Raw genomic sequence first — 22594 nt, 5'->3', positions numbered from 1 at the left:
GCATTGACTACCCCAACTAACAAAAAAGAGCCCACACCATTTTGGACTGACCATCATTGATGGAGAAGCCAAGAAATAATCTGAGCCATTTCTTGCTTGGTATACCACATGAATAATTCTTGAAATACTGGGCCAAAAGTATCTTATAGTAAGGATTTAATTAGCTGTACAATACTATTTAGGGACACTCTCATGTGGAATAGTACTACTACATCCCTTTCTTTCCATTAAAGCAGAATAGGTAATAAAAGTTCATCAAAGATGGTAAGTGATAAGTATTTCTTTATCGTTAATCAGATGTTTTGAGTTTGAATCTGAGATACGAAACATCGAATGAAAAAAACAAAAAAGAAAGAGATAAGAGAGAATCATTCCTGAAAACTACTTGGACCGTAGAGTGAAGACAAAAGAACATGCGTGTCCACGAATAGGAATGTCTGTGCTTCTTTGCAGGATGAAAAGTTTACTATTCATAATACAGAACACGAATAAATGATGTTAAATTCAACAAAAGGTCCTAAAAGTAGTAATGAAAGCAAAAAGAGCAACAAAAATATTAGAGCCAATTAAACATAAAAATAAAAGTCATATATAACTTATTTATTATTGTAACGACCTGTTCCCGTCATTATAAGAAAAGCCAACGGGGAAAAATTTTGAGCCAGAAAACTTTTTCGTAGTATCTTGAGATTTTCCATCCTAATCCAGATTTGGACGAAATCAGAGTCATTAAAGTCTAGGGCAATTGGGTGATCTAATTATGAATTTGATCACATGAGTAGATAGATAAGTCGTAAAGAAACCCATAAGACTTTACAGAATTGAATTCGGGCGAGTAGAACTCCTGAAATTGATCTTAGCGTGAACGGGTAGTCTATGAGTGTCGTTGGTTGAAGGTGCATTGTGAAATGGGGTCTTGGAATTATTAATTTTGCTCACTGGTTCCGTGCAAGCTGCTGAGGCAGGATTTCTGCAGCCAGGGCGGGGCCACTGTAGCGGGGTGAGTGCTACCGTGGCGGGGCAGACGCGACTTTAAATCAGAAATAAACCCCAAAAACATTTTATTCTGCAATTTTCGAACTTGAGAGCTAAGGAACGAACCCAGGGCTTTTCTTGACAGTTTTCCACCATTCTTGAGGCTAAAGATAAGATTTTCACTCCCCGAATTCGTTTTTCGATCCGTAGAACGTAATCTAATGGGTAATTATCGATAGAGAAGAGCTTTGATCTGGGAATTATGGTGGGAAAACACCCTAATTTGGATATTGGGATTATAAGTTTGATCTAGGGTTGATAGGATTGTTAGTAATCTGAATAATTAGTGGTTGTTTATTGATTTTCGTGTTATATTGATTGTTTGTAGACCAAGAACATGCGAAACGAATCCAGAAAGGGAAGGATCAAGTTTCTTAGGGGATTCAAGCTTTGTTTGAGATAGGTGATAGTTGTGATTCTATGATTATGTGATGTATGTTTGTTCTTGCTTCATTATGATACATGTATAGATGCGAATGTTGCATTATTGATCACATTAATTGTAAATGATGATAAATGAATGATGAATGCAATGAATGACTTGATTGTATGATTATGAGAATGTACTTTGTGATTGTGATTGTGGCTTGTTGAATGGATCGGGTGTTGCGTTCCGACACACTAACTTGGATCGGTTGCCACGTTCCGACATAATTATGGGATCGATTGCCACATTTCGGTATAATCATTGGATCGGGTACCACGTTTCGATATGCTAACAGTTTGTGTTTGGGTTCCATGAGAGGACCATTGACTTGACATAACTGTATAATTAAGACTTGTCAAATGCTCCATTGTTCTTAAATATTGTCGATATTGTATATATTCGGTATATGCATGTTGTTATATTGTTGTAATGGCTTATGTATGTTGCACTTATTGGGATAACCGTGTGATCCTACCAGTACACTGTGGTTGTGTACTGATACTGCACTTGCTCTTTCTTTGTTGAGTACAGGGCATCTTAAGGCGGCCATTGACAGACCTCGCTTAGAAGATCAGTGATCGTTCGAATTCAAGAGTGAGTCAGTTCTTCTGGGCTGTCATGAGTTCTCTTTTTGTCTATGTCCACCTTTCGGACTTAGACTTTCTAGTTAGTTATTAGTTTATTAGTTTGGGGTTGTAACCCTTCTCGTTTAGATTTATGGATCTTATTAGAGTTTTTGTACATTGACTTTCAGGTTCTAGGTGTTACTTCCACATTTGTTTAGTTGTTAGACTAGTGTTTTGGAGTTTATGTGAACTCCCTATTTCTTTCCTTAGCATTTAATTTGCTTCCGTAACTTAAATGCCTTAATATTTTGATTTAGTTGGTTAGCTAATTAGCATAAATGGTTCTCCCACCGGAGGGACATTAGTGTGGGTGTCAATCACGATGGTCTGGGTCATAACAATTATTCAGCTACCAAACAACTTGTAAGCAGGGGCGTAGCTAGAGCCATCGAAAGGTGTCCAACTGGACACCTTTCGCCGAAAATTACGTTGTATATATATGTCAAATTCTACATTTAAAGGATATATAATTAAGTTGGACATTCTTGACAAAAGTTATGCCTTTGGCGTAGTGGTAAGAGATGTTTATTTGATTGAAGGAATTTTTTGGGTTCGAATTCCAAATAGCACAATATTTTATTTTTTTATTTTGACAGCCACAAACTATTATTCTTGGATATCTTTAATTAAATTTCTGACTCCGCCATTGCCCGCAAGTGTTATTGTAAAGTGGTACATTCTCATTGATATCCAGCATTCTTGTCAACTTGGCCGACTACAATATTTCACCAATGGTATGTGAAGGTAAACACTACCAATTATGGAATTGGATAGGATAGGTGAGGGACCATTTTAATAATTTTAAACCTCATCGACCCACCAATAAATTAAAAGTAAAACTCTCTCACGTTTTAACTTATGTTGACAAGTGGTATTCAATTAATTCACCAATAAATTTAAAATATTACTATATATCTATCGTTGAAAAATAAAAGAAGATACCTCCTTCTATCTTACTTTCCGTCTTTTCAACAGTACTAATACGCAAGGCCATGGGAATTCCCAATTCCTATAACTAAATCCTAACTAACATGGCTCGTAAAGTGTTTTCAATAAAAGTGATTTTATTAAAAAAAAAACTCAAATTGAAAACTTTAACAAAGAATAATTGAATAAAGAAATACTTATTACTTTATCACAATTCTTGTTGATCACTTCCTATTCGTATCATAATTTTTCCAACATATATGCTTTTATCATAATTTTTAAAATTATTGTTCGTACTATCTCAATTTATGTAAAATTATTTAATTAAATATGAAATTCAAGAATAAATAATTTTTTTAAACTTATGATATAAATAAATTAAAAATACTTGTGCGATTATAAATCATTTCACGATAAAAAAAATAGTTTTGCAGTAAAACCTTTTTTCATTTAGGGTAACCCAATTATCTATTCTCCTCCCTTCTACGGTCTCATTATTTTCTATTGACAAAGTTCTTGTTCTTGAAAAAGCGTGAGACAAGTCCATTTATTTGAAAATTTAAGATATTAATAATATATAAAAATATTTTTTAATTTGTAGTTTTAAATGTGCCTATAAGATGTTGAAATTAAGGACTTCTCAAATTAGTAAAGAGGCAATTTTTGTTTATAAATAAAAAAGTAAGTAAGACTCGACAATTTTAAAATAAGATAGATATGTTTTTGAAAGCAAACTTTGATTTTTGTCTATACACTCTTGGAGACGATACGAAATGTTGAGAGATGTCGAATTCTCTTGCAAATGGTGCTGTATTCACATATTCTTCTTGCAATAAAAAAGAAGTGACTAATTATTCCATGTGTATCATATTATTTTACCTCCATTTGTCTTACATAATCAAAGATTTAGAGTCTGCTTGATATTATTGCAAAAAAATGACTTATTTTTAGAAATATTTTTTTAAAATGATTTTTTAGAAAAGTGTTTTTGAAAAATAATAATTGGTGTTTGGTTAATTATTTAAAAAGTGTTTTTGATCAGTAGATTGTGTTTGACTAATCATTTTTTAAAAGTGCTTTTGTGAGTCAAATTACGAAAAAGACAAGTATCAATGCATTTTTAATATTAAGATTATTTTATAGAGAGAAAAATATTTTAAATATCTATTATAAAGTATTGAATTAATATTTTACTTTTATTAAATTAATATTACATATTTAAATTTTGAATCAATATTATATATAGATAAATAAAAAATAAATTAAATAGTAATATGATATTAACATAATAATTTAAGTATAATTAAAAATATGAAGCAAAATAATTTAAAAACCATTCCACAAATTGAAATCACTACATATTAAAATTCACCACAATAAATAAATAAATATAAGAAATATATTGCTAAATATGTATATATGGCAAGGATAGTTTGGTCTTGAAAAAAATAATTTTCTGCTTCTGTTTTTGCTTTTTTTAAGAAATATAAATTTTTAGACCTTAATTTCTCTATAAAAAAACACTTCTTTGTCAAAATAAGTGTTTTTGGCCTCCCAACAATAATGTTGAACATGCTCTTAATTAGAACTATATTTTATTAAACAAATCTTATTAAAGTTGGAGGGCATAGTTATCCATTGAGTAATTTCCCTAGATAGTCATCCATGTTTGAGAAATTACCTAGTAATATCACTTATGTTTGTTTTAGGACTACAATAAATAAAAAGTATTAGGTAAAACAAACAAAAGTGATATTATTAGGTAATTTCTCAAATATGAGTGACTATCTAAGAAAATTACTCCAAAGTTAAGAGTAATGTTTATGTATTATGCCTAAAATGAAGCAAGCGAGTATGTAGTTGATTTAGATTATTAATATGGAAAGTTATTTGAAGCAAAACTTTCTATTTCCACTTGAAAATGACCCATAATAGAATGAAAAAAGAAAACAAAAAGAAAAATGAACACACACAAAAGAAGGAAAAAAATGTGTGAACAAAACAAAAGTATGTATTTGTCTATTGCACACTTAGAAATATTAATTACATAATTAATTGGCAAAAGGGTTTGGTGGACCCTTATATTTGTATGAGTTTGTATTGTGGACCATTCTACTTAACATTTTGTCAACTGAACCCTTAAACTCAATAAAACATAACATATTAAACCCCTCTGACCATTGACTATGTTTATGTGGCATTAATATAGATGAGTTGGCTAGAGAGTGTGACTACACGCGTGTTAGGGCAAGTGAACATGATATTTTAAATTTTAAATTATTAAAATTATAAAAAAAAATAAGAAATTTTTTAAAAAAAGAAAAAAAAATAACTTCTTCCCCACACCACCTTCTTTATCAGCCACCCCCACCCCATCGCTGCCCCAACCCCATTTATCTTTCTTCTCCACACCCTATCGTTATCTTCTTTAGCCGATCTTGGCATTGGCACTTTTGTGACGTCAGGTTTCATGGCGATTATTAGTGAAGGGAGAGAGCGGCGTTGATTTCATAGTGATTCTCGCCGGTTCACAGTGGTTTGAGAGGGAGAGAAACGGCGTTGGTCCCTTTTTTTGCTAGAATGGGAGAGGATGTTGGTCCCTTTTCCGCCAGAATAAGAGGTGACGAGGGAGTTTGATGATACACCGAGAGGATGGAGAGGCGACGCCATGTTTGGTGGTTCGCATGGGTCGTCGGTGGTGTGGAGAAAGGAAAATAGTGAAAAGGAGAACGAGGCAGGAGATGACATGAGAAACTGGTCACGACGGCGAAAAGGTTGCCGGCCGGAGCTAGTGGAGTGGCCACTTGCGATGGTTCTGTGATCGGAGAAGAGGAAAGGAAAACGGTGTGCGGGTAGAGGAGCCCAATTTTACTTTAAGAAATATATTAAATTCTTATTATTTTATCTTTTATTTAATAAATTTAATTAATAATTTTTTAAAATAAGAATTAGTGAAGAAAATGATGATATATAATTAATTTCAATGACATGGATTTGACATGTCATCTATTCAAGGGAGAGTGAGCTACACACATGGTTGGAGGGGTTTAAAAATCTTTTTTTGATTGAGTTTAAGGGTTTAGTTGGTAAATAGTTAAGTAGAAGGACTCACAATACAAACACATATAAGTACAGGTGTTTACCAGACTCTTTCGCCTAATTAATTCGATAAGTTGTTTTGTTACCACATTAATCACTCGATAAATATTTGTAACGATCTGAAACCGTCGTTATTTAGGAGAAGCAAAATCCGAGCCCTTGTCCCGCCATAGTGGACCAGATGCCGCTAGGGCGGTGGCGCCGGAGGGGGAGGGGAATAGGTGAGGCTGAGCGTAAATTACGAGAAATCCTATTTTCTCCATCTTTCTAAAATACCTAAATAAGTCGTAAAAACACCCTTGAAACCTTAGAAAAGTTGCTCTAAGCTTGAGAAGGAAGGAGAAAGAGAATTCTAGCATGAGGGTGGCGATATCTTGAGAATTCTTGGCCGAATTCACCGTCACGAAACCTGAAAAACCGATATCGAGGTCAAAAACTTCGTACAACTGCTTGGCTCCCAGGCAGACTAGGTTTTATGAATTGAGTAGTTTAAATTTGTACTCTCCATGTAATATATGTAAATCAATGATAGAATATATGCGTAAACCTTCGTGCACCGAATGATTTATGATTTAAAACCCTAGAAAGAAGCCTTAGACAATGAATTAGGGTTGAGTATGGTTGAATTAGGGTTTGCATGAGGCGTGTTGATGAATAATCCATAGGTGATGGTTGTGACTCTATGATTGTGTGATGTATGTTGTTCTTGCTTCATTATGATACTTATATGTATATGAATGATGCATTATTGATCACACTTGTTGTATATGAGATAGATGAATTATGATTGCCATGAAATCATGACCTAAATGTATGATCTTGAGAATATACTTGTGATTGTGATTGTGGTATGTTGAATGGATCGGTTGTCACGTTTTGTCATAACTAACTTAGATCGCTTGCCACGCTCCGGCATAACTAACTTGGATCGGTTGCCACGTTCCGGCATAACTATGGGATCGGTTGCCACATTTCGACATAACTAACTTAGATCGGTTGCCACGTTCTGGCATAACTAGCTGTTTGGGTTTGGGTCCCATGAGAGGGCCAATGATGTGATATAAAATGTGAAGTTATTTGTTATTCGTAAATATTGATGATATTGTATATGTTTGATATGCGCATGCGAGTATAGTGTTGTTTTGACTTGCTTATGTTGCACTTAGTGGGTACGTGTATGATGAGGGATATTTGATTGTTCGTCGTAATGAGCGAACCTGTTGAGTATAGTGGAAGGGCAAAGTGTTCAAGAGGCGAGTAATAGATAGTAAGGGTTGTTTGTGGGTTGTTATGGCGATGAGTAGAGGTAGCGTGTGTGATGAAATATGCTTAGGTGGATTTCACCTTGGGAAAAAGAAATTGGGTTTAGTGTTAATGGAGCTTGATGTAATGTATTATGTGACTATGGCTGGGTAATGTGACGAGGAAGTAGGGGTATGACGTGAACGGTTAGTTGAAATATTGGTAATTGTATTGGGGGGATTTCTCTATGTGTTAGAATGGTTAGACTACGATCAAGTATCGGGTAGGTAGGTGGATTGAGAAGGATGATAGTAGGCAGAATACTAGTGTATATTAGAGGTATTTCAAGAGAGGGTAAAGGTGGAGAAGCGAGTGATTTATTTCATGATCTTACTAGTTGATTTCTTATGTTATGTGGTGGGCGTCGGATTGACCGATGATGCCTATCAGTACGCGTGTTTTGTACTGACTAGTCTGTTGCAGGATCGGTGAGGTTTCATTAGGTTAAGACGAACAAAATCTCCAACAGCTTCTATTCTTCCTCCCACATGGTGGGAGCTGTGTCTTTTAACTATCATGTCCAGTTGTACTCTTAGTAGCTCTTGTACTTGTTTAGACTAGATCCTTGAGAGTGTTAATTACTTTACAAGTCTTGACTCGAAATTGTTAAAAAGTTTTTAATAAAGAATTCCATTAGTATGTTATTTCCGTTTATTTAATTTCCGAATGTTTAAAATTGTTGGGTTATGAGGGTTCTCCTACTTAGGAATAGTATGTAGGTGCCCACACGGCCCGGTGAATTGGATCTTGAAAATATTACTTATGTAAGAGAAAAATTGGAAAAAAGAAAGTCAGTTAAGTATCTCCTATTTTTATAAAACAACAAAGATTTTGAGCAACAAAGAGTAATAAGCTCAAGTATATTATAATGGAAACTTACTAATTAACTTATTTCAACTTAATCAATGATCCCATAATTGAAAAAAAGTTAAAAACATTTTATTTTTGTTCTTTTCATAAAATAAAATTACAGAAATACAACATCTTCATCTTATATCATTTCCTCATTCTGTACATCAGCATCGACCCAAATAGCCCTGTTAAAGTTCTAACATACACTGCGAGACGAATAATTAATCTAATACAGTAGTATTATTATGATAAGATCAGACTGAACTTGTGAAGGATATCGTTCTGATTCTCTTCCATGAACCTTTTTAGAAACACAATATCTTTCCATGATTTCAGCCAATGGAAAAGAAAGAAGAAAATTAAGATGAAGAGAAATTAAACTTGAAATTTTAGGAGATCTCACCGTTACCACCACGAGCTATGGCTTCGGCGACGGAGGCTAATTTTTGAAGATTCAATTTCACAACTGTATCAGCAAAAAGACGAGTGTCTTCTTCAGTATTCCCTTCAGGCACATCAACGATGTACGATTCCAAAACAACGGTCCAGATTATCCCATCGCGTTCGAATCCATGTACACTAGTAACTGACCGGTAATTCGTCAATCTATGTTCACCGCCAATTATACTGAAACCGGTAACGTACTTTTCATCGTCCAATAAATCGAGCCTCTCAGTACTTGTATTCGCCGGTAAGCCGGAGATGACGTTGACATTGCGCGTGGCACCCACGACCATGGAGAAGTTCTCTCCGACGGAACAGCTTTTGATGAAGTGCTTGTATATCTGAGGCTTTTCGAAACGGCGGACGACGGACCAGACGACGTGAGGCGGCGCGTGGATGCGTTGTGCGAGTAGGGAAGAACATTGGGATGAGTCGACTCGGTAGGAGTGGAACTCGGTTATACTTGAATTGAGCTCATCGGATTCTTCCGGTGTGAAACCGGGAGGAAGCGTGAACTGATGGGTTGGGTTTGGTTCTTCTTCTGCTTCCTGATGAACGTGGGTCGTTGAGTTATCGGATTGCTCCATTAGACAGAGAGAGGCAAGCAAAATGGGGAAAAAGTAAAGTGTAATTTGCGGTTCAAGTTTTATTCTTATTTCTGCTTCTACTTATATATTATAATAATAAGTGAATAATGGAAAAAGATGCATGAATTCTTTTTGGAAGAGATATAAAAGTATTTGAACTGTGCGACTAAAACATAAAATAATCTGGGAGTTCACAATTATATTATTTTTCTTCGTTCGATATATTTTAATTTGATATAAAAAAAATTTTAAAAAAAAAAACTTTTAAATTTTGTGATTTAAATTCTTAGAGATAGATCAAACTATTTTTTTTGACTGAGGCTAACACTCACACTCAAGATGTTTGTTAATTTCGATATCATATTGAATTTTAAAACAATCTCATCTAAATTAGATTCTTATGATGCGCAATTCCTCTACTTTGCTATATAATGTAAAATAAAACATTCTTTAAAAACTTTCATATTTAACTTACCAAAAATTGTGAAGAAAAAATAGAAAGAAGAAATAATATTATTCTCTCCATCAACTTTTAATTGTTATGTTGCACTTTCGAAAGTCAATTTGACTAATTTTCAAAGTTAAATTAGATTGCATTAATTTGATATTTTAAATAAAAAATTAAGATATTCAAAAACTATATGAAAAGTACTATAAATTGCAATTTTTTTACATATTAATATGATAAAAAAATACATCATGAAATATTAATCAAAATTCTTATAATTTAATTCTAAAAGAAAAAGTAACAATTAAAAGTGGACAGAAGTAGAAGACAAATAATAATAGCAAGTACTCTAAAAAAATAGTGGTAAAATTTGGGAATGCAGGCCAAGTATGTAGGAGGACAGGACAGGTTGGGTGGCTGCCCCGCTAAGTGAACATTGATTGGTTGAAAGGTCAGCCGCGTTATTAAAGTGGCAAGTCAAGACAAATTATTTCTGTTTTTCATTTGCAAAGTCAATATTGCGTTAATTATCTCTAATTTTTCTCAACTAGTATAGAAACAATTTGTTTTTATATTTTTTTTTAATATCAAATTAAACGATAACACATGAAATGAGATGGACAACTTATATTTTTGGACGTAGTAGGCTAGTTATCAAGTCACCTGAGTTGAGTGATCAATCCAGCTCGAGTTTTGATCCATTTAAGCCAAGCTTGAGCGAAAATTGAGTTCTATCAAATCCAATGACTTACGCCGCGATACTTATATGTTGCATAGTCATATGATCATCACTCGCAGCTGGATTCAAGATGCAATGGCTTAAGCCGCGATACGTATTGTTAATCATCTAAAATTAGACGCACTAGGCAGGCTCATTGTAATGCAGATAAAATATGATAATATTGGTGCATAATGTATACCATCATTGAATTGAGACTTTGAATCTGTTTATTTATTGTTTCTAATTTGACTTTTGAACTGTTAGGTTTAATCTTTCATATTCTATACATCAAACCAATCTGGAAGAGTCAGCTTCTTAATAAATAAATGCACAAGATAAGATACACATAAATCTGTTTCCTTGATAAGACTAGATAAGATTAATCAAGGTCATTTCATGCAAGCCATCTGGAAGAATCAGCCACTTCTTTATTATTAATTTATTTGTGACATATTATATAAATCTTAGCTAGCAAATAAATATTCCAATTTTAATATGCACATCTAGTGATTTGATCTAGATACTTTAACTTATCTCCACTAACCAGTCAATTGCACACTCCAAGTCTCCAACTATTTACAAAATGACCATCTATACATCTCTGAAATTTATGTGTCACGTCACATCTGATATACACGAGACGCAGGTGGGGACAAGTTGGAATGGTTAGTTGTTAGTTGATACCAGGTTATGATGTTTAAATGTGCACTTATAAAGTTGAAGTGCTTACTTACCAACTGAAGTCCGTGTTTATTTATGTATTATGTCTTTATTTATTTCGACTGCTTTACTATTAATTTGCATGACAAGAAACATATATAAAACTGTTTTATGATGAATCTCATTCTTTAGGATAATGTTTTCCTTTAGCGTATACGTTAAACAAAGCTGTATAGTATAGGTGTTATACAAGTGAATGATAATGTAGGATTCTTTCTCCAAATTTCAATTATGTATTGGTTCTTGATCCAGGGGCGGATATATAGGGAATAGACTACGAATTTATCTGGACCTAGTAGCTTTGACTTAGACCCGTATATATATTTAAAAAACTCACTATTTGGTGCAAATAAAGATTACGGGCTCAGTAAATTGTAGTAGAATTTCAAACGTGAACCCTTAAAGTTCAAATCATGTGTTTCGCCTTTGTCTTGATCAGTTCTATTCTGTTATCAGAGTTCCAAGAAGCATTCACCAGGAACAGTTTTCATACTACAAACTTCATGCTTCCTTGGTCAATAATGCTACATTTTGTCGTTGAAGTTAGACCAAACTTCAGTTATTGCAATTTGCAAGTCTGACCTTCAAACTATTAGGTTTGACTTTTGAGTTCTACACATCATGTCATAAATTTAGTAGCCGACTCTTGAAAAATTAACATCTCTAGTAAACAGAACATAAAGCTAAAAAGAGTTTCTAAAGGACCCAAAGAGATTCAAAATATATAAAAAATAAACATATAACAAAGGGGATTCAACATCTATGATATATACATAAAAAATACGTAGTTTTAACCTTATACTGGATGAACCCGTTCCGTCCCCTAGCTTTGTCCATCATAATAGGTTGCTAGTCTGACCTATTATCACTGTGACTACTTTTTTTTTAATCTTCTTTACCTCTATTATTGATGCCAAAAAGAGAAGGAGCAATAACAACTATATTCAAGATTACTTGATTATTTTTGACGAAATGTCATGTTTCAATCATTTAGAATGGGAAGATACAGAAATATTGTGAATGAAATTTACCATCTCCTTGATTTTTAATCCATCTGACATAACAAAAAACAAATAAACACTGAAGATGAAACCAGAGATTGGGAACTATTGTGATAATATATTTCTATTTTGGCTTTGTATGATAACAGAACTAGGCTCACAAAATTTTCCTTCTTAATCTTGAAACAATGATACTGTAAATTTTTTTGAAAGCACAATTGTCCTAAAACCTTGGAGCAATTATCCCAAACTAGATCTAGTCATCTCATATGCCAAGAAGCAAGCAGCATTTGCTGGGATGCTACGCGTTATAGCAGGTCCAAACCCCTTGTAAAGGCCTTTGACACCTTCTGAGGCCAAAATCTTTTTAAGAGCATCGAAAGAGCCAGAGTATTTCGGGCTTCTATAATCATCAACTTGAATTACGCTCTTAATAACATCTGTTGGATACACTGCAAACCAGACTGAACCACCAGCCAAGCCTCCAGCTACTATAAGAGAACCCCTTCCTAGCCCAGAAGTATCCATGCCTCCTGCAAAGTACTGCTTTAACGCTTCATATACACCAAACATAACTGCATTTCCTGGTACTTCTCGTGCCAGGGTGGGGCACATACCCTTGAAGAGACCCCTTACACCTCCTTCTGAACGAAGAACGTGTCTTGCAACATCCATTGGCCCTGTATACTTTATGGCCACAGAGGCTGATCCTACACTTGCCAATGCACTATGCGCTTGCAACCTGCACTCACATTTGAGAATCCAACAGTTAATTTGCTAAAATACATGAAACAATACAAATAGTTTTTACAGTAAAAGAGACAAACCGCAAAACACATGTATACTACACTGGAGAAAAGAAAAGCAGAACGATGAGTTCCTGTTCCAACCGGTCAATTTGACGGTTAATACTAAAGGGGCTGAGGAAAATTTACAAACACTTGAAAAGATTCAATTTCAAAGCGGTATCTTTGCCTCTTTCCTTGTACCAAGAAGCAAGTTCAGAACATAAGGGTAATGGGCTCATCTATTATAAGTTACTGTATTAGTTTACGGAGCTAGCTTAGATATCTCAAGTAAGAAGACATATGCTAATCCCTCTGCACCAAAGTATTTTTGCCATCTATAGTCTTGACTCTTGTCCAAAAAAAGTGAACCTATTGTACTGGACATATGCAGATTCAGGATGCAAGATTTGAAAACAGGCACAATATTAGCTCTCATGTGAATTCACTACTACTCTTCATTTTCAAAGATTACTGAGCTTTGACTAACATTTTATAATGTATTATTTTACGATCTTGATATAGGTCAATCGTGACTTATAGTACATTTAGTTTCTAAATATCCATATTGGTTTTATAAATAATTTAATCCAGTTCAATTTAACTTTCAAATCACTCAAATTAATGACAGTTTCAGACAAATTAAGATAGGGGGAGTATTATACTTCTGAATTGGATGCATTAACGAGCATACCTGCATTTTATGAGTTCAGTCGGGCAGGCAAGAAATGATGCAGCAGTTCCAGCAACAGCCCCACAAAGGATTTGCTGCTTGACAGTAAGAGGAGCTCCCGGTTCAGACCTTAACAATGCCTCAGTTTGACCTCTAACAGTGAAAAGCAAAGCGTTGAAGGCGGCTACAGTGGCAAGTGGAGCTCCCATGCCTTTGTATAACCCCCTTGGACCTTCAGAAGCCACTGTTTTCCTGACAGCATCTATGGCCCCTGCATATTTAGGAGGTTGCCCTGGAAGTGGAGTAGGCTGGCTTTGGAGCTTGACTTTGATGGTATCAAAAGGGTGACCAACTATCAATTGTGCTGCTCCTCCAACTGTACCAGCGGTTAAATCCTTCATTATATCCATCTGCATCATTATGAAACAAGGCGCGAGAATTAAGGAACAGATTGTATCTCCAAGTGCAGCGTTATTGTTTCGGTACACAATGGGAGCTAGGATAGAATAGATGTCATATAACTTTCTTTGAGTGAGTTATATTGATACGGAAGGCAAAGTACTAATTCGAGGAAGAACAATGTCACTAGCATAGAAACGGAATCCTCTAATTTACTGTCGATATAAGTAGTATGTTTGTGATTGTTTTGCTAATAACAATCACAAAATATGTAAAAAAATTGTCAGAAGCAATACATATCTGAATTAGTTGTGTCTTTCTTACTAATGTTAGACTGCTTAATAAACAAAACTATTTCGAAATAATAATACACATTGTTATGCCTATACTATAATGTTTTACCAGACTTTTTTCAACTTCTTTGCTAGTTTCCTTATACAAATCGAAATAATGCTGAATCATGTTTTTCCTCAATGAAAATCTTACCTGATTTGCTTCTTCTTTAACAGTACCAGGAAGGGTTAAATTACCCGATACTTTTGAAAACAGTGAATTCTATTGGTATCAGAGAGCCAATTAAATATTTTTACTTCTTAGGCAGTGATCAAGAATAGGTTTGGCAAGGATAGGAATAAGCTCTTGAAGTGGATCCAAGATGAACTTTTTGAAGCCAAAAAGTTAGAATAAAACAGGTTATGCAGTATGTAAACCTCAGTTTAAACGGGTTAAAGATTCATTTATGAAGAACAGTCGAGTCGAATTTTCACTCAGGAGATTCAAAATATAAAGAAGTAACACACTAGAAGTCAAAGGATTCAACATCAACTAAATGCGAGGCTTAAATCCCTAAGAAGAAATATTACTCTTATCAAAGCCAATTTATTTATTTCCTATTTCTGATTTTTTTTTTTCCCCTTCTAATATGCTCCTTTTTTGAGTATATTTCAAAGATTTATGCGTCATGATTCATTAAGAATTGGATAGTGAGAGAAATACTCCAAAGTTCGATTTATATCATGATAAAATTGTACATAGGGAGAGTGAAGTTAAGAGAATACTGAAAACATCTAAACTGTGAATTATTAATTTATCGCTCAATTATTGACAATCTTAAAAACACTTTTTTACTTGACTAACAGAAAAAAATTAAAAATAACAACAATAGTAACAATAATAATAATAATATATAGTATTCCAAATTCGACACAGAATAGTTAAACACTGTGAAATCAACCAGTTAGATTTGAAAGATTTAATTTTGTAGCCTTTTACAAATTTATTTTAATTTTTATATTTTTATTCCGACATGCCTTTTAGCGCACAAACAAAGAGGGGAGGCTTTTTTGCAGTAACGGAGGGGGTCCTACGTGTTACATAATATTTAAATTAATTAGCCGTCCAATGTATTATTTGTATACAGGTAATGCAATCCCTAATTTAATTAGTAGTATTTTATTGCTAACATGCACAAATATAAATATAAATATAATTGTATAAAAGGAAAAAACAAACCTGGAAGAATTAAAATATGCACATATAATACATGTATTACAAATAAAAACAAATTTGTTACGCTTCTCCAAAGCAGTACATGGAATAGAAATATTAATTAATTATAACTACAATATAAAAGAAAAAAATTTAGCTTAGAGGGAATTTCATGATCTTTTTTGTTGACGCCTAATAAAGTTAAGTCTTTAATGGTGGAAATAAAATTGGGGCTTTAAGATGGCAGGTGTATAAATAATCAAAATTTAATATACACCAACTTCAACACATGTCACGTTTCTCCAAAAAAAAAAAAGCGAATTTCAGAAACAGTAATGCAAAATCACATGTAAAACTAATTAACAAAAAATGACTGATTCTTGTTAGTGAAGACGAATAACAAAAACTCAGCCCAACCAAATCAAATCGCAATTGTTATTTCTCAATATCTTCGCCTGTAATCTGACTCTGTCGGTTTGGAAACAGAGCTTATCGATTTTCTCTAAACAGATGAGTAACTAAAAAGCAACAAGACCTGGATTCGATTTTAATTAGTAGCTCAATTAATTGACTACCTAGAATTTGATTCCGACATTGAAATCTCCTTCTCGTGCCGCCATACAATAAATTAAAAAGAAAAAGAGAAACGGTAGGGGAGCAGTGAATGTAGAGCTATTAGACACAGTGGCTCGTACCTGAGAGAAGACGGAAATGGGAGAGATTGAAGCAGATCTCAAGCAGCACCAAATAAGGCAACGTGAGAGCTCATCACACATATGTAGACTTTATAACAGATCATGTAGAGTAGATATAGTTTGAATTGAATTAATTGGGTCTCATAGTTAATACCACCACGACCTACTCTTTTTGATTCCTTTACGGATTCCGAGGCGGAAAAAAAAAAACTACGATCCGAGTCAGAGTCTTCTCACCTTTATGGGTTGCCTTTTTTGAATAATCCAGTATACTATTTAATTTTATTTTTAAAATCAAACTCTTTACTTAATTTTGAGGAATAATTATAGTGTAGTTCATGACGGTGTAATTGATGCAAAACTCTTAGATTGTACCATCATGAGCTACTTCACTAATTACTTGATGTATAATATAAGCTAGGATTTATTTGGTACAAAAAATAAGAGATACTCCCTCCATCCCATTTTATATGTCATTTTTTTCTATAAATAGCTGGATAACAATATTTGCCATTTTATAAAATTTATGCATAAATTATCATATTTTGCCTATTATACCCTTGATAGAGTAGTTAATTAATCTTGAAAATATATTCATCATTTATTATAAAGTTGACTTAAGAAAATATTAAATAAGGGTAGAAGGGTAAAGTTACATCATTTTTTAATGCAAGTGCAAAGTAAAAAAGTGACATATAAAATGGAACGGAGGAAGTAGTAATTTTAAGAAACAATATAAAATTATATTTGATTATATTATAATAATTGTATAAGTTAATCATATGTATAGAATGAAATAACTAATCTCATACGGTAATTTGTAACTTTGTCTATCCCATTTTCGTATCAAACAATCCTAAGAATTTTGTCGATTTTTTTTTAAAAAATTGCTCAAGACCTATATAGAAAAGAAAAAAACACTGACACTTTGACACATATTAAAGTACACCTAATTATAGTATTGAATATATCATCACATTCTATTATTATATATAATATAATTAGTGGACATGTGTTATTGGCTTATTGCAAAAAAAATTTAAAAAAAGCTATTAAAAATTAAAAGAAAGTTAGATTTATAAAAGTATCATTTAAAAGAAAAAAACTGACAAAAAAAGAGAGCTTTGTACAAAGAAAAAAACCTTTTTAAAGAAAGGATATTGAAAGATCATTCTGAACTTGAGGTGTTTCGTTTAGATTTTTCTAAATTTTCGATAGTTTGATTATTCTTTTAAGTTGGATATTTAATAGTAATCTTTATCCCTAGGCATTGATGTGATAAAGAAGTCACGTCTCTTTAAAGAATTCAGACTCAAAATAAATATTTTTTGGACATTATATATCAAAAAAGATTTACTCTAAAAATACATATCAAACTGGATGCTTCGCCATTTGTGGGTGAACTGAAATAAACAAAGTTAATTCCGTCAATACATCCTAAAACACATCATAAAAATTTTAAAAATAGTTCGCCCACAAATTGGCGAACTACAATAATTTTTACTAGTTTCTCACGTAAAGTCATATCATATCTAAATTTTTAATAAATTGTGAAGGCAATTTGATACGTAAAATTGTGAGTTTCTTCAATAATAAAATTTGGGTTGAACAGGCCTTCACAATGGGCTGGGCCTGAAATAGATTTGAATTCATCGATCAAAGGGAGCGTGTTTGCACTTTTCAATATGGATAAAGCCCAAGCATTTGATCCAATTTAAAGAAGCCCAATGATTTATTTATGAGGGATTTTCGAAAATATTCATAATAATAAACTTAATTACGCTCCATAACTATAGTTTGCATATTTACAAGTTGTAGCTACAGTTTAAGCTGTCTTGTTTGTATAATTTGCGGGTGAGTTTGTCTAGTTCGATGGTACGTTTGTATAATTGAGTTATTTTTGTATAAGCTCGAAATAACAAATTTATACAAACTCAGACATCTAAACTTTAAACAGTTATACAAATTATATTATACAAAATCACATTATACAAAAGTTATACAAATTATATTATACAAATTTCAAATTATACAAACGTGTGAATTATACAAACTCGAAACACCAGCCTACATAATTATCATTGAATATTGGTTGTGAGTATGATGACTAATTAACTAGTATATGTTTGCTTAACCATGTAATTTTTCCTTTATATTTTGTAAATTTTTTAGAAATTTAAGTTCCCATAGTGTATGGAGTAAATTACATCATATCCCTACTCTTTTCTAATTTACAAAATTCCATCCAAATTAGTGTCATTTGGAAACATAACAAATAATCCAGATACATAAATCGTTTCTCTGTTATGCTTAAAAAGAAAAAGAAACATAAAATTAAATAATAAAATCATAAATCACAAAATCACGTTGTTGGCAATGAGAATCAATCTCTGGCAAAGCGTAACAGGTTGAACAATTTTAAAATTCAAATTTCTTCTCCCTGTTCTTCCAAAATCCATTCAATTTTGATTCAAATTTTTCAAAAAATTGAACAAATACAACATGAATATATTGATCGTGTTAAGACATTCAAGAATCTGGGAAAGTGAGGTGAGGTATGTACGATACATAAGTGATGAAATAGTTGTTGACCATAATATTACTTTTGTGAATCTCAAATCATCTATTGCAGTTGAATCGGAGATCGATAAGTTGAGGAAAAATATGGAGATCTGATACATCGTAGAAGGTAATTTATCTCCAATGATTATCCGATACATCGTACATTTTTTAAACATATAAATACTCTATTTTCTATAGTGAATATAGTTGAAGATTTAGAATATTTTCTTTGTCTCAACTCTCTCTTTCACTATTACATACTACAATATTTTTTCTACACTTAACATATTTCATCTCCTTCCCAGCACAAAGGAAGATGCACCATTATTTGTAGGTGAAGAAGTATTCTATGTAATCATCAATGAGTAGAATGAAGGATAGTAATGTGAGTAAATAAATGTGATAGATGTTACATAAGTTATAAAAAACTAATGACTATATGAGTTACATGAAACTAATAGTCTTCATATAAATTATAAGAATTAATAGTCATCTTTTACCAAAATTTATATCCACTATCATATGCACTTAATATTTTATTTTAATAATAAAATACATATACACCAACCCGTACAAACAGATAACATTTATTCTGCTGCATTTTGAAAACAAAGTAGTGTTACGTTCTAAAACATAATTACGTAGTACTATTTTTCTTGCAAAAAAATTAGCTCTAATATATAAGCACAATTGACGAAATTTTCTCTTTCTTCAATGCACAAATAAGAATCATGTGGAAGAAATTTAGAGTGTTGCAATAGTCGTCGTTTGTGTAGGCCGAGATGGGAGGATAAGAGATGATTTGAACATTTTGCAATAATTACTACTACCAGCCCCAGCTCATCATCTTGAACTAGACTTCACTTTAGAGTTCGATTCTAAAAAAGACATTTTTTTAGCATCATATATTTTTTCATTTTAAATATTTGAATATTCACTTATTTTTTTAGAAAGAATTAGGAATGATGATATCTAAAATAAGGTGATCAGAATGACCTCCAAGACAACATGAAGGAGGTGTGTCTGAGATGGTCCAGACACCGAAGCCCTAGCAAGGAGGTGTGAGAGGTCATCCATTATGGGCGCGGAGATAGATAGAATTAAATTGAAGAAGTACGGGATATGAGTGATTAGATATATAGAACATGATCCTAAATAGAAGGATGTGAAGGTCGATGATTAGAGTAGACAATTAATAGGTGAGAGTTATTTGATTTTCCTCATCGATCAGTATTATTATTATTACCCTTGTATTATCTTAGTTTTCGATTTTAGTAGTATTATCTTTGTTCTCTCCGATCATTAGCTTCATTAGGCATTAACATGCTATTTGTTGTAGCTATTGTTCTCTTACCCCCTTTATTTTTAGAATGACTTTTTCATTATCATATTTTCTTTTCATATTAGATTTTGATATATTTTATTTGAGCCGAAGATTAATCAGAAATACTAATTCTCTATCTTTATAGGGTAAAAATAAAAATTGCATAAACACTATCCTTCTCAGATCTCATTTGTGAGATTACACCAAATATGTTATTATTGATGTATGAAAGTATTGAGTGCGAATAAATTTTTACCTAACGAAGTTGTTAATTCTGCCATATTAGCAGTCACTGGATAACTTTTCTTTTTCTACTTACAACAGGGATACTGCTACACTCTTTAATTTTACTTTTCCGAATCTTGGTCGATTCTTGTCAGCAGATAAAACCAAATTTGCTTGTGGGTTCTTTTTTTGGGTTTGACCAATGTTTCTTAAAGCTTTTAAGTTGTAATTGTTTTTTCTTCTTCCAAAAGTCTGTCTAAGCCCTTACACTCTATTTGGATAATTGTTACCCATTATTTTATAATGTATTGTATTGTATTATATTGTACTGTACTGTATGGTAGTACAATGTTTAGCTAGATTGTGTTATTTGTTGTTGTTTAATAACATTTTAATTGTTTGATTTGATTGTATCGTACTGTATTGTAATTTATAAATTTACTAAAATATCCTTAATTATTCTAGGGTAGGAGGTTTGACTAGAATTAAATAATATAAGGTAAATGGTAAAATAGTATTTTGAAATATTATGTAAAGATATAATTGGAAAAAGAAATTAAGTAACAATGGGAACACACCAAATCGATTGTTCCATAAAATAGGGGTTTTCATTGTTATGTAACAATGAAATTTAATAATATAATATAATACATTTTAAGTAACAATCAAAATAAACGTTATAGATATAGTAACGATACAATACAATACAATAAATAATAATGATCCAAACAGAGTGTTAAAAATATTGAACAGGAAAAGTACAATAATGCATGTTATGGTGTGGACACTGAATTCATTGCTCTGATATATGCAATATAAAGGGGGACCAAATTAAAGCATTTCTTGTCTTGCAAAATTACTTAAAAGCCATGCAGGCACTATCATAATCAATATGTCCTCCGTCTTAAATTATTTATCGTATTTTGCTTATTGAAAGTTAGATTATATAAAATTTTATTAATGTTTTAAGATGTATATAATATTTTCATCATGTTAATATATGAGAAGAATTGTAACTTATAAGCTTTCGTTTTACCATAGACTTTGAAGGTGAAATTTGAAATGTGAAAATTTGAGTTTTTGATCAAATTTCGTGGCCAAACAAATATTTGAAGATATTTTCAAAATCTGATCCAAAATCTGTAGTCAAACGCTATCTTTATATATAGTGCTTTTAGTATACTTTTACATATATAAGTGCTTTTCGTATACTTTTACATATATGTATATTTTTTTATTCTAAAATATTCAATTAATTAGTTTTGGGAAAATATTAATAGCTTAGTTGATTGACAACTAAAAATTTTCACCTTACTAATTAGGGTGAATCTCAACTTGTAATTTTCTCCCCATTTCTCCTTCCCCTACTCCCAGTTTTCTTCATATAATTTTAAAAAATTAATCAAATTGGTAAAACATAACAACTGACAAGTATTCTGGAGCGCTAAGAATTATACACTAACCTTAATTTGTTATTTAAGTTTAGCTTTCTTCTTCCATCACTTATCTCAAGGGGAAAATAAGAATAAGATAGACAAATCGTAGTCATGGGCTCATGGCATAAGCAATTAAGCATATGTAGGGGTGGCAATTTCAGCCTATATTAATGAAATGAGTCTATTTTGCTCATAGTTAATGACTTGGATCACTTATATTTTAATGGACAAATTACATAAATCACATACTTTTAAGGTAAAATTACAATTTATCCCTTAAAAGTTTATAATTACAGAAATCCCTCAAACGGATACAATAATATAAGCACTGATACATTAATCTGATGCGCGAGATACATTAATCGTTAAGTAAGATACATTACGTTTTATACATGATACACTAATCTGATGCGCGAGATACACTAATCTGATGCGCAAAAAATGAGGGATGTTGGAGATTTATAAAACTTATAGGGGATAATGGTAATAAGTAAACTAAAAGGTAGGATTTCTGTAATTTTTCCTATTTTAATTGGTTAAATATGGGCTTCAAACTATTTTAAGAGTCTCTACAAATATGGTCAAAATGGGTTAAATATGGATATCCATATTGACCCATAATAGATCACTTAGTTTTCACTTCCACTCAAAAAATTTAATTGTGCTAAAAAATAAAAAAATTAATATTAATTTTCAAACTTAATTGAAAAAATAGATTTTCTTTTTTTGTTTTTGAAAAACAAAAAAAAATTTAGGGGTAGGTTGGTGGAAGGGGGTGCGCCCAGGGAGGTGGGGGGAGCTCGGGGGAGGGGGTAACT

The 22594-nt window shown here is 32.3% G+C and overlaps 2 protein-coding genes across 2 annotated transcripts; both read right to left on the bottom strand.

The window, feature by feature from the left end:
- Window positions 1–8307: 8307 nt before the first annotated feature.
- On the bottom strand, window positions 8308–9381 carry LOC102580567 (abscisic acid receptor PYR1-like). The gene has a single exon (XM_006361126.2). The coding sequence runs from the start codon at window positions 9297–9299 to the stop codon at window positions 8658–8660; it is 642 nt and encodes a 213-aa protein (XP_006361188.1). The 5' UTR covers window positions 9300–9381; the 3' UTR covers window positions 8308–8657.
- Window positions 9382–12202: 2821 nt separating this feature from the next.
- LOC102580239 (mitochondrial carnitine/acylcarnitine carrier-like protein) lies at window positions 12203–16519 on the bottom strand. The gene is made up of 3 exons (XM_006361125.2): window positions 16230–16519; window positions 13669–14057; window positions 12203–12931 (listed from the first exon to the last, which is right to left on the bottom strand). Exons 1-3 carry the CDS (start codon window positions 16308–16310, stop codon window positions 12430–12432), a joined length of 972 nt encoding a protein of 323 aa, XP_006361187.1. The 5' UTR covers window positions 16311–16519; the 3' UTR covers window positions 12203–12429.
- Window positions 16520–22594: the final 6075 nt, after the last annotated feature.

This window comes from Solanum tuberosum, unplaced genomic scaffold (genome assembly GCF_000226075.1).
Source record: "Solanum tuberosum cultivar DM 1-3 516 R44 unplaced genomic scaffold, SolTub_3.0 scf00346, whole genome shotgun sequence".
Classification (NCBI taxonomy): domain Eukaryota; kingdom Viridiplantae; phylum Streptophyta; class Magnoliopsida; order Solanales; family Solanaceae; genus Solanum; species Solanum tuberosum.
Note: the sequence above shows the minus strand (reverse complement) of the source record. Positions and strands in the feature narration are given on the sequence as shown.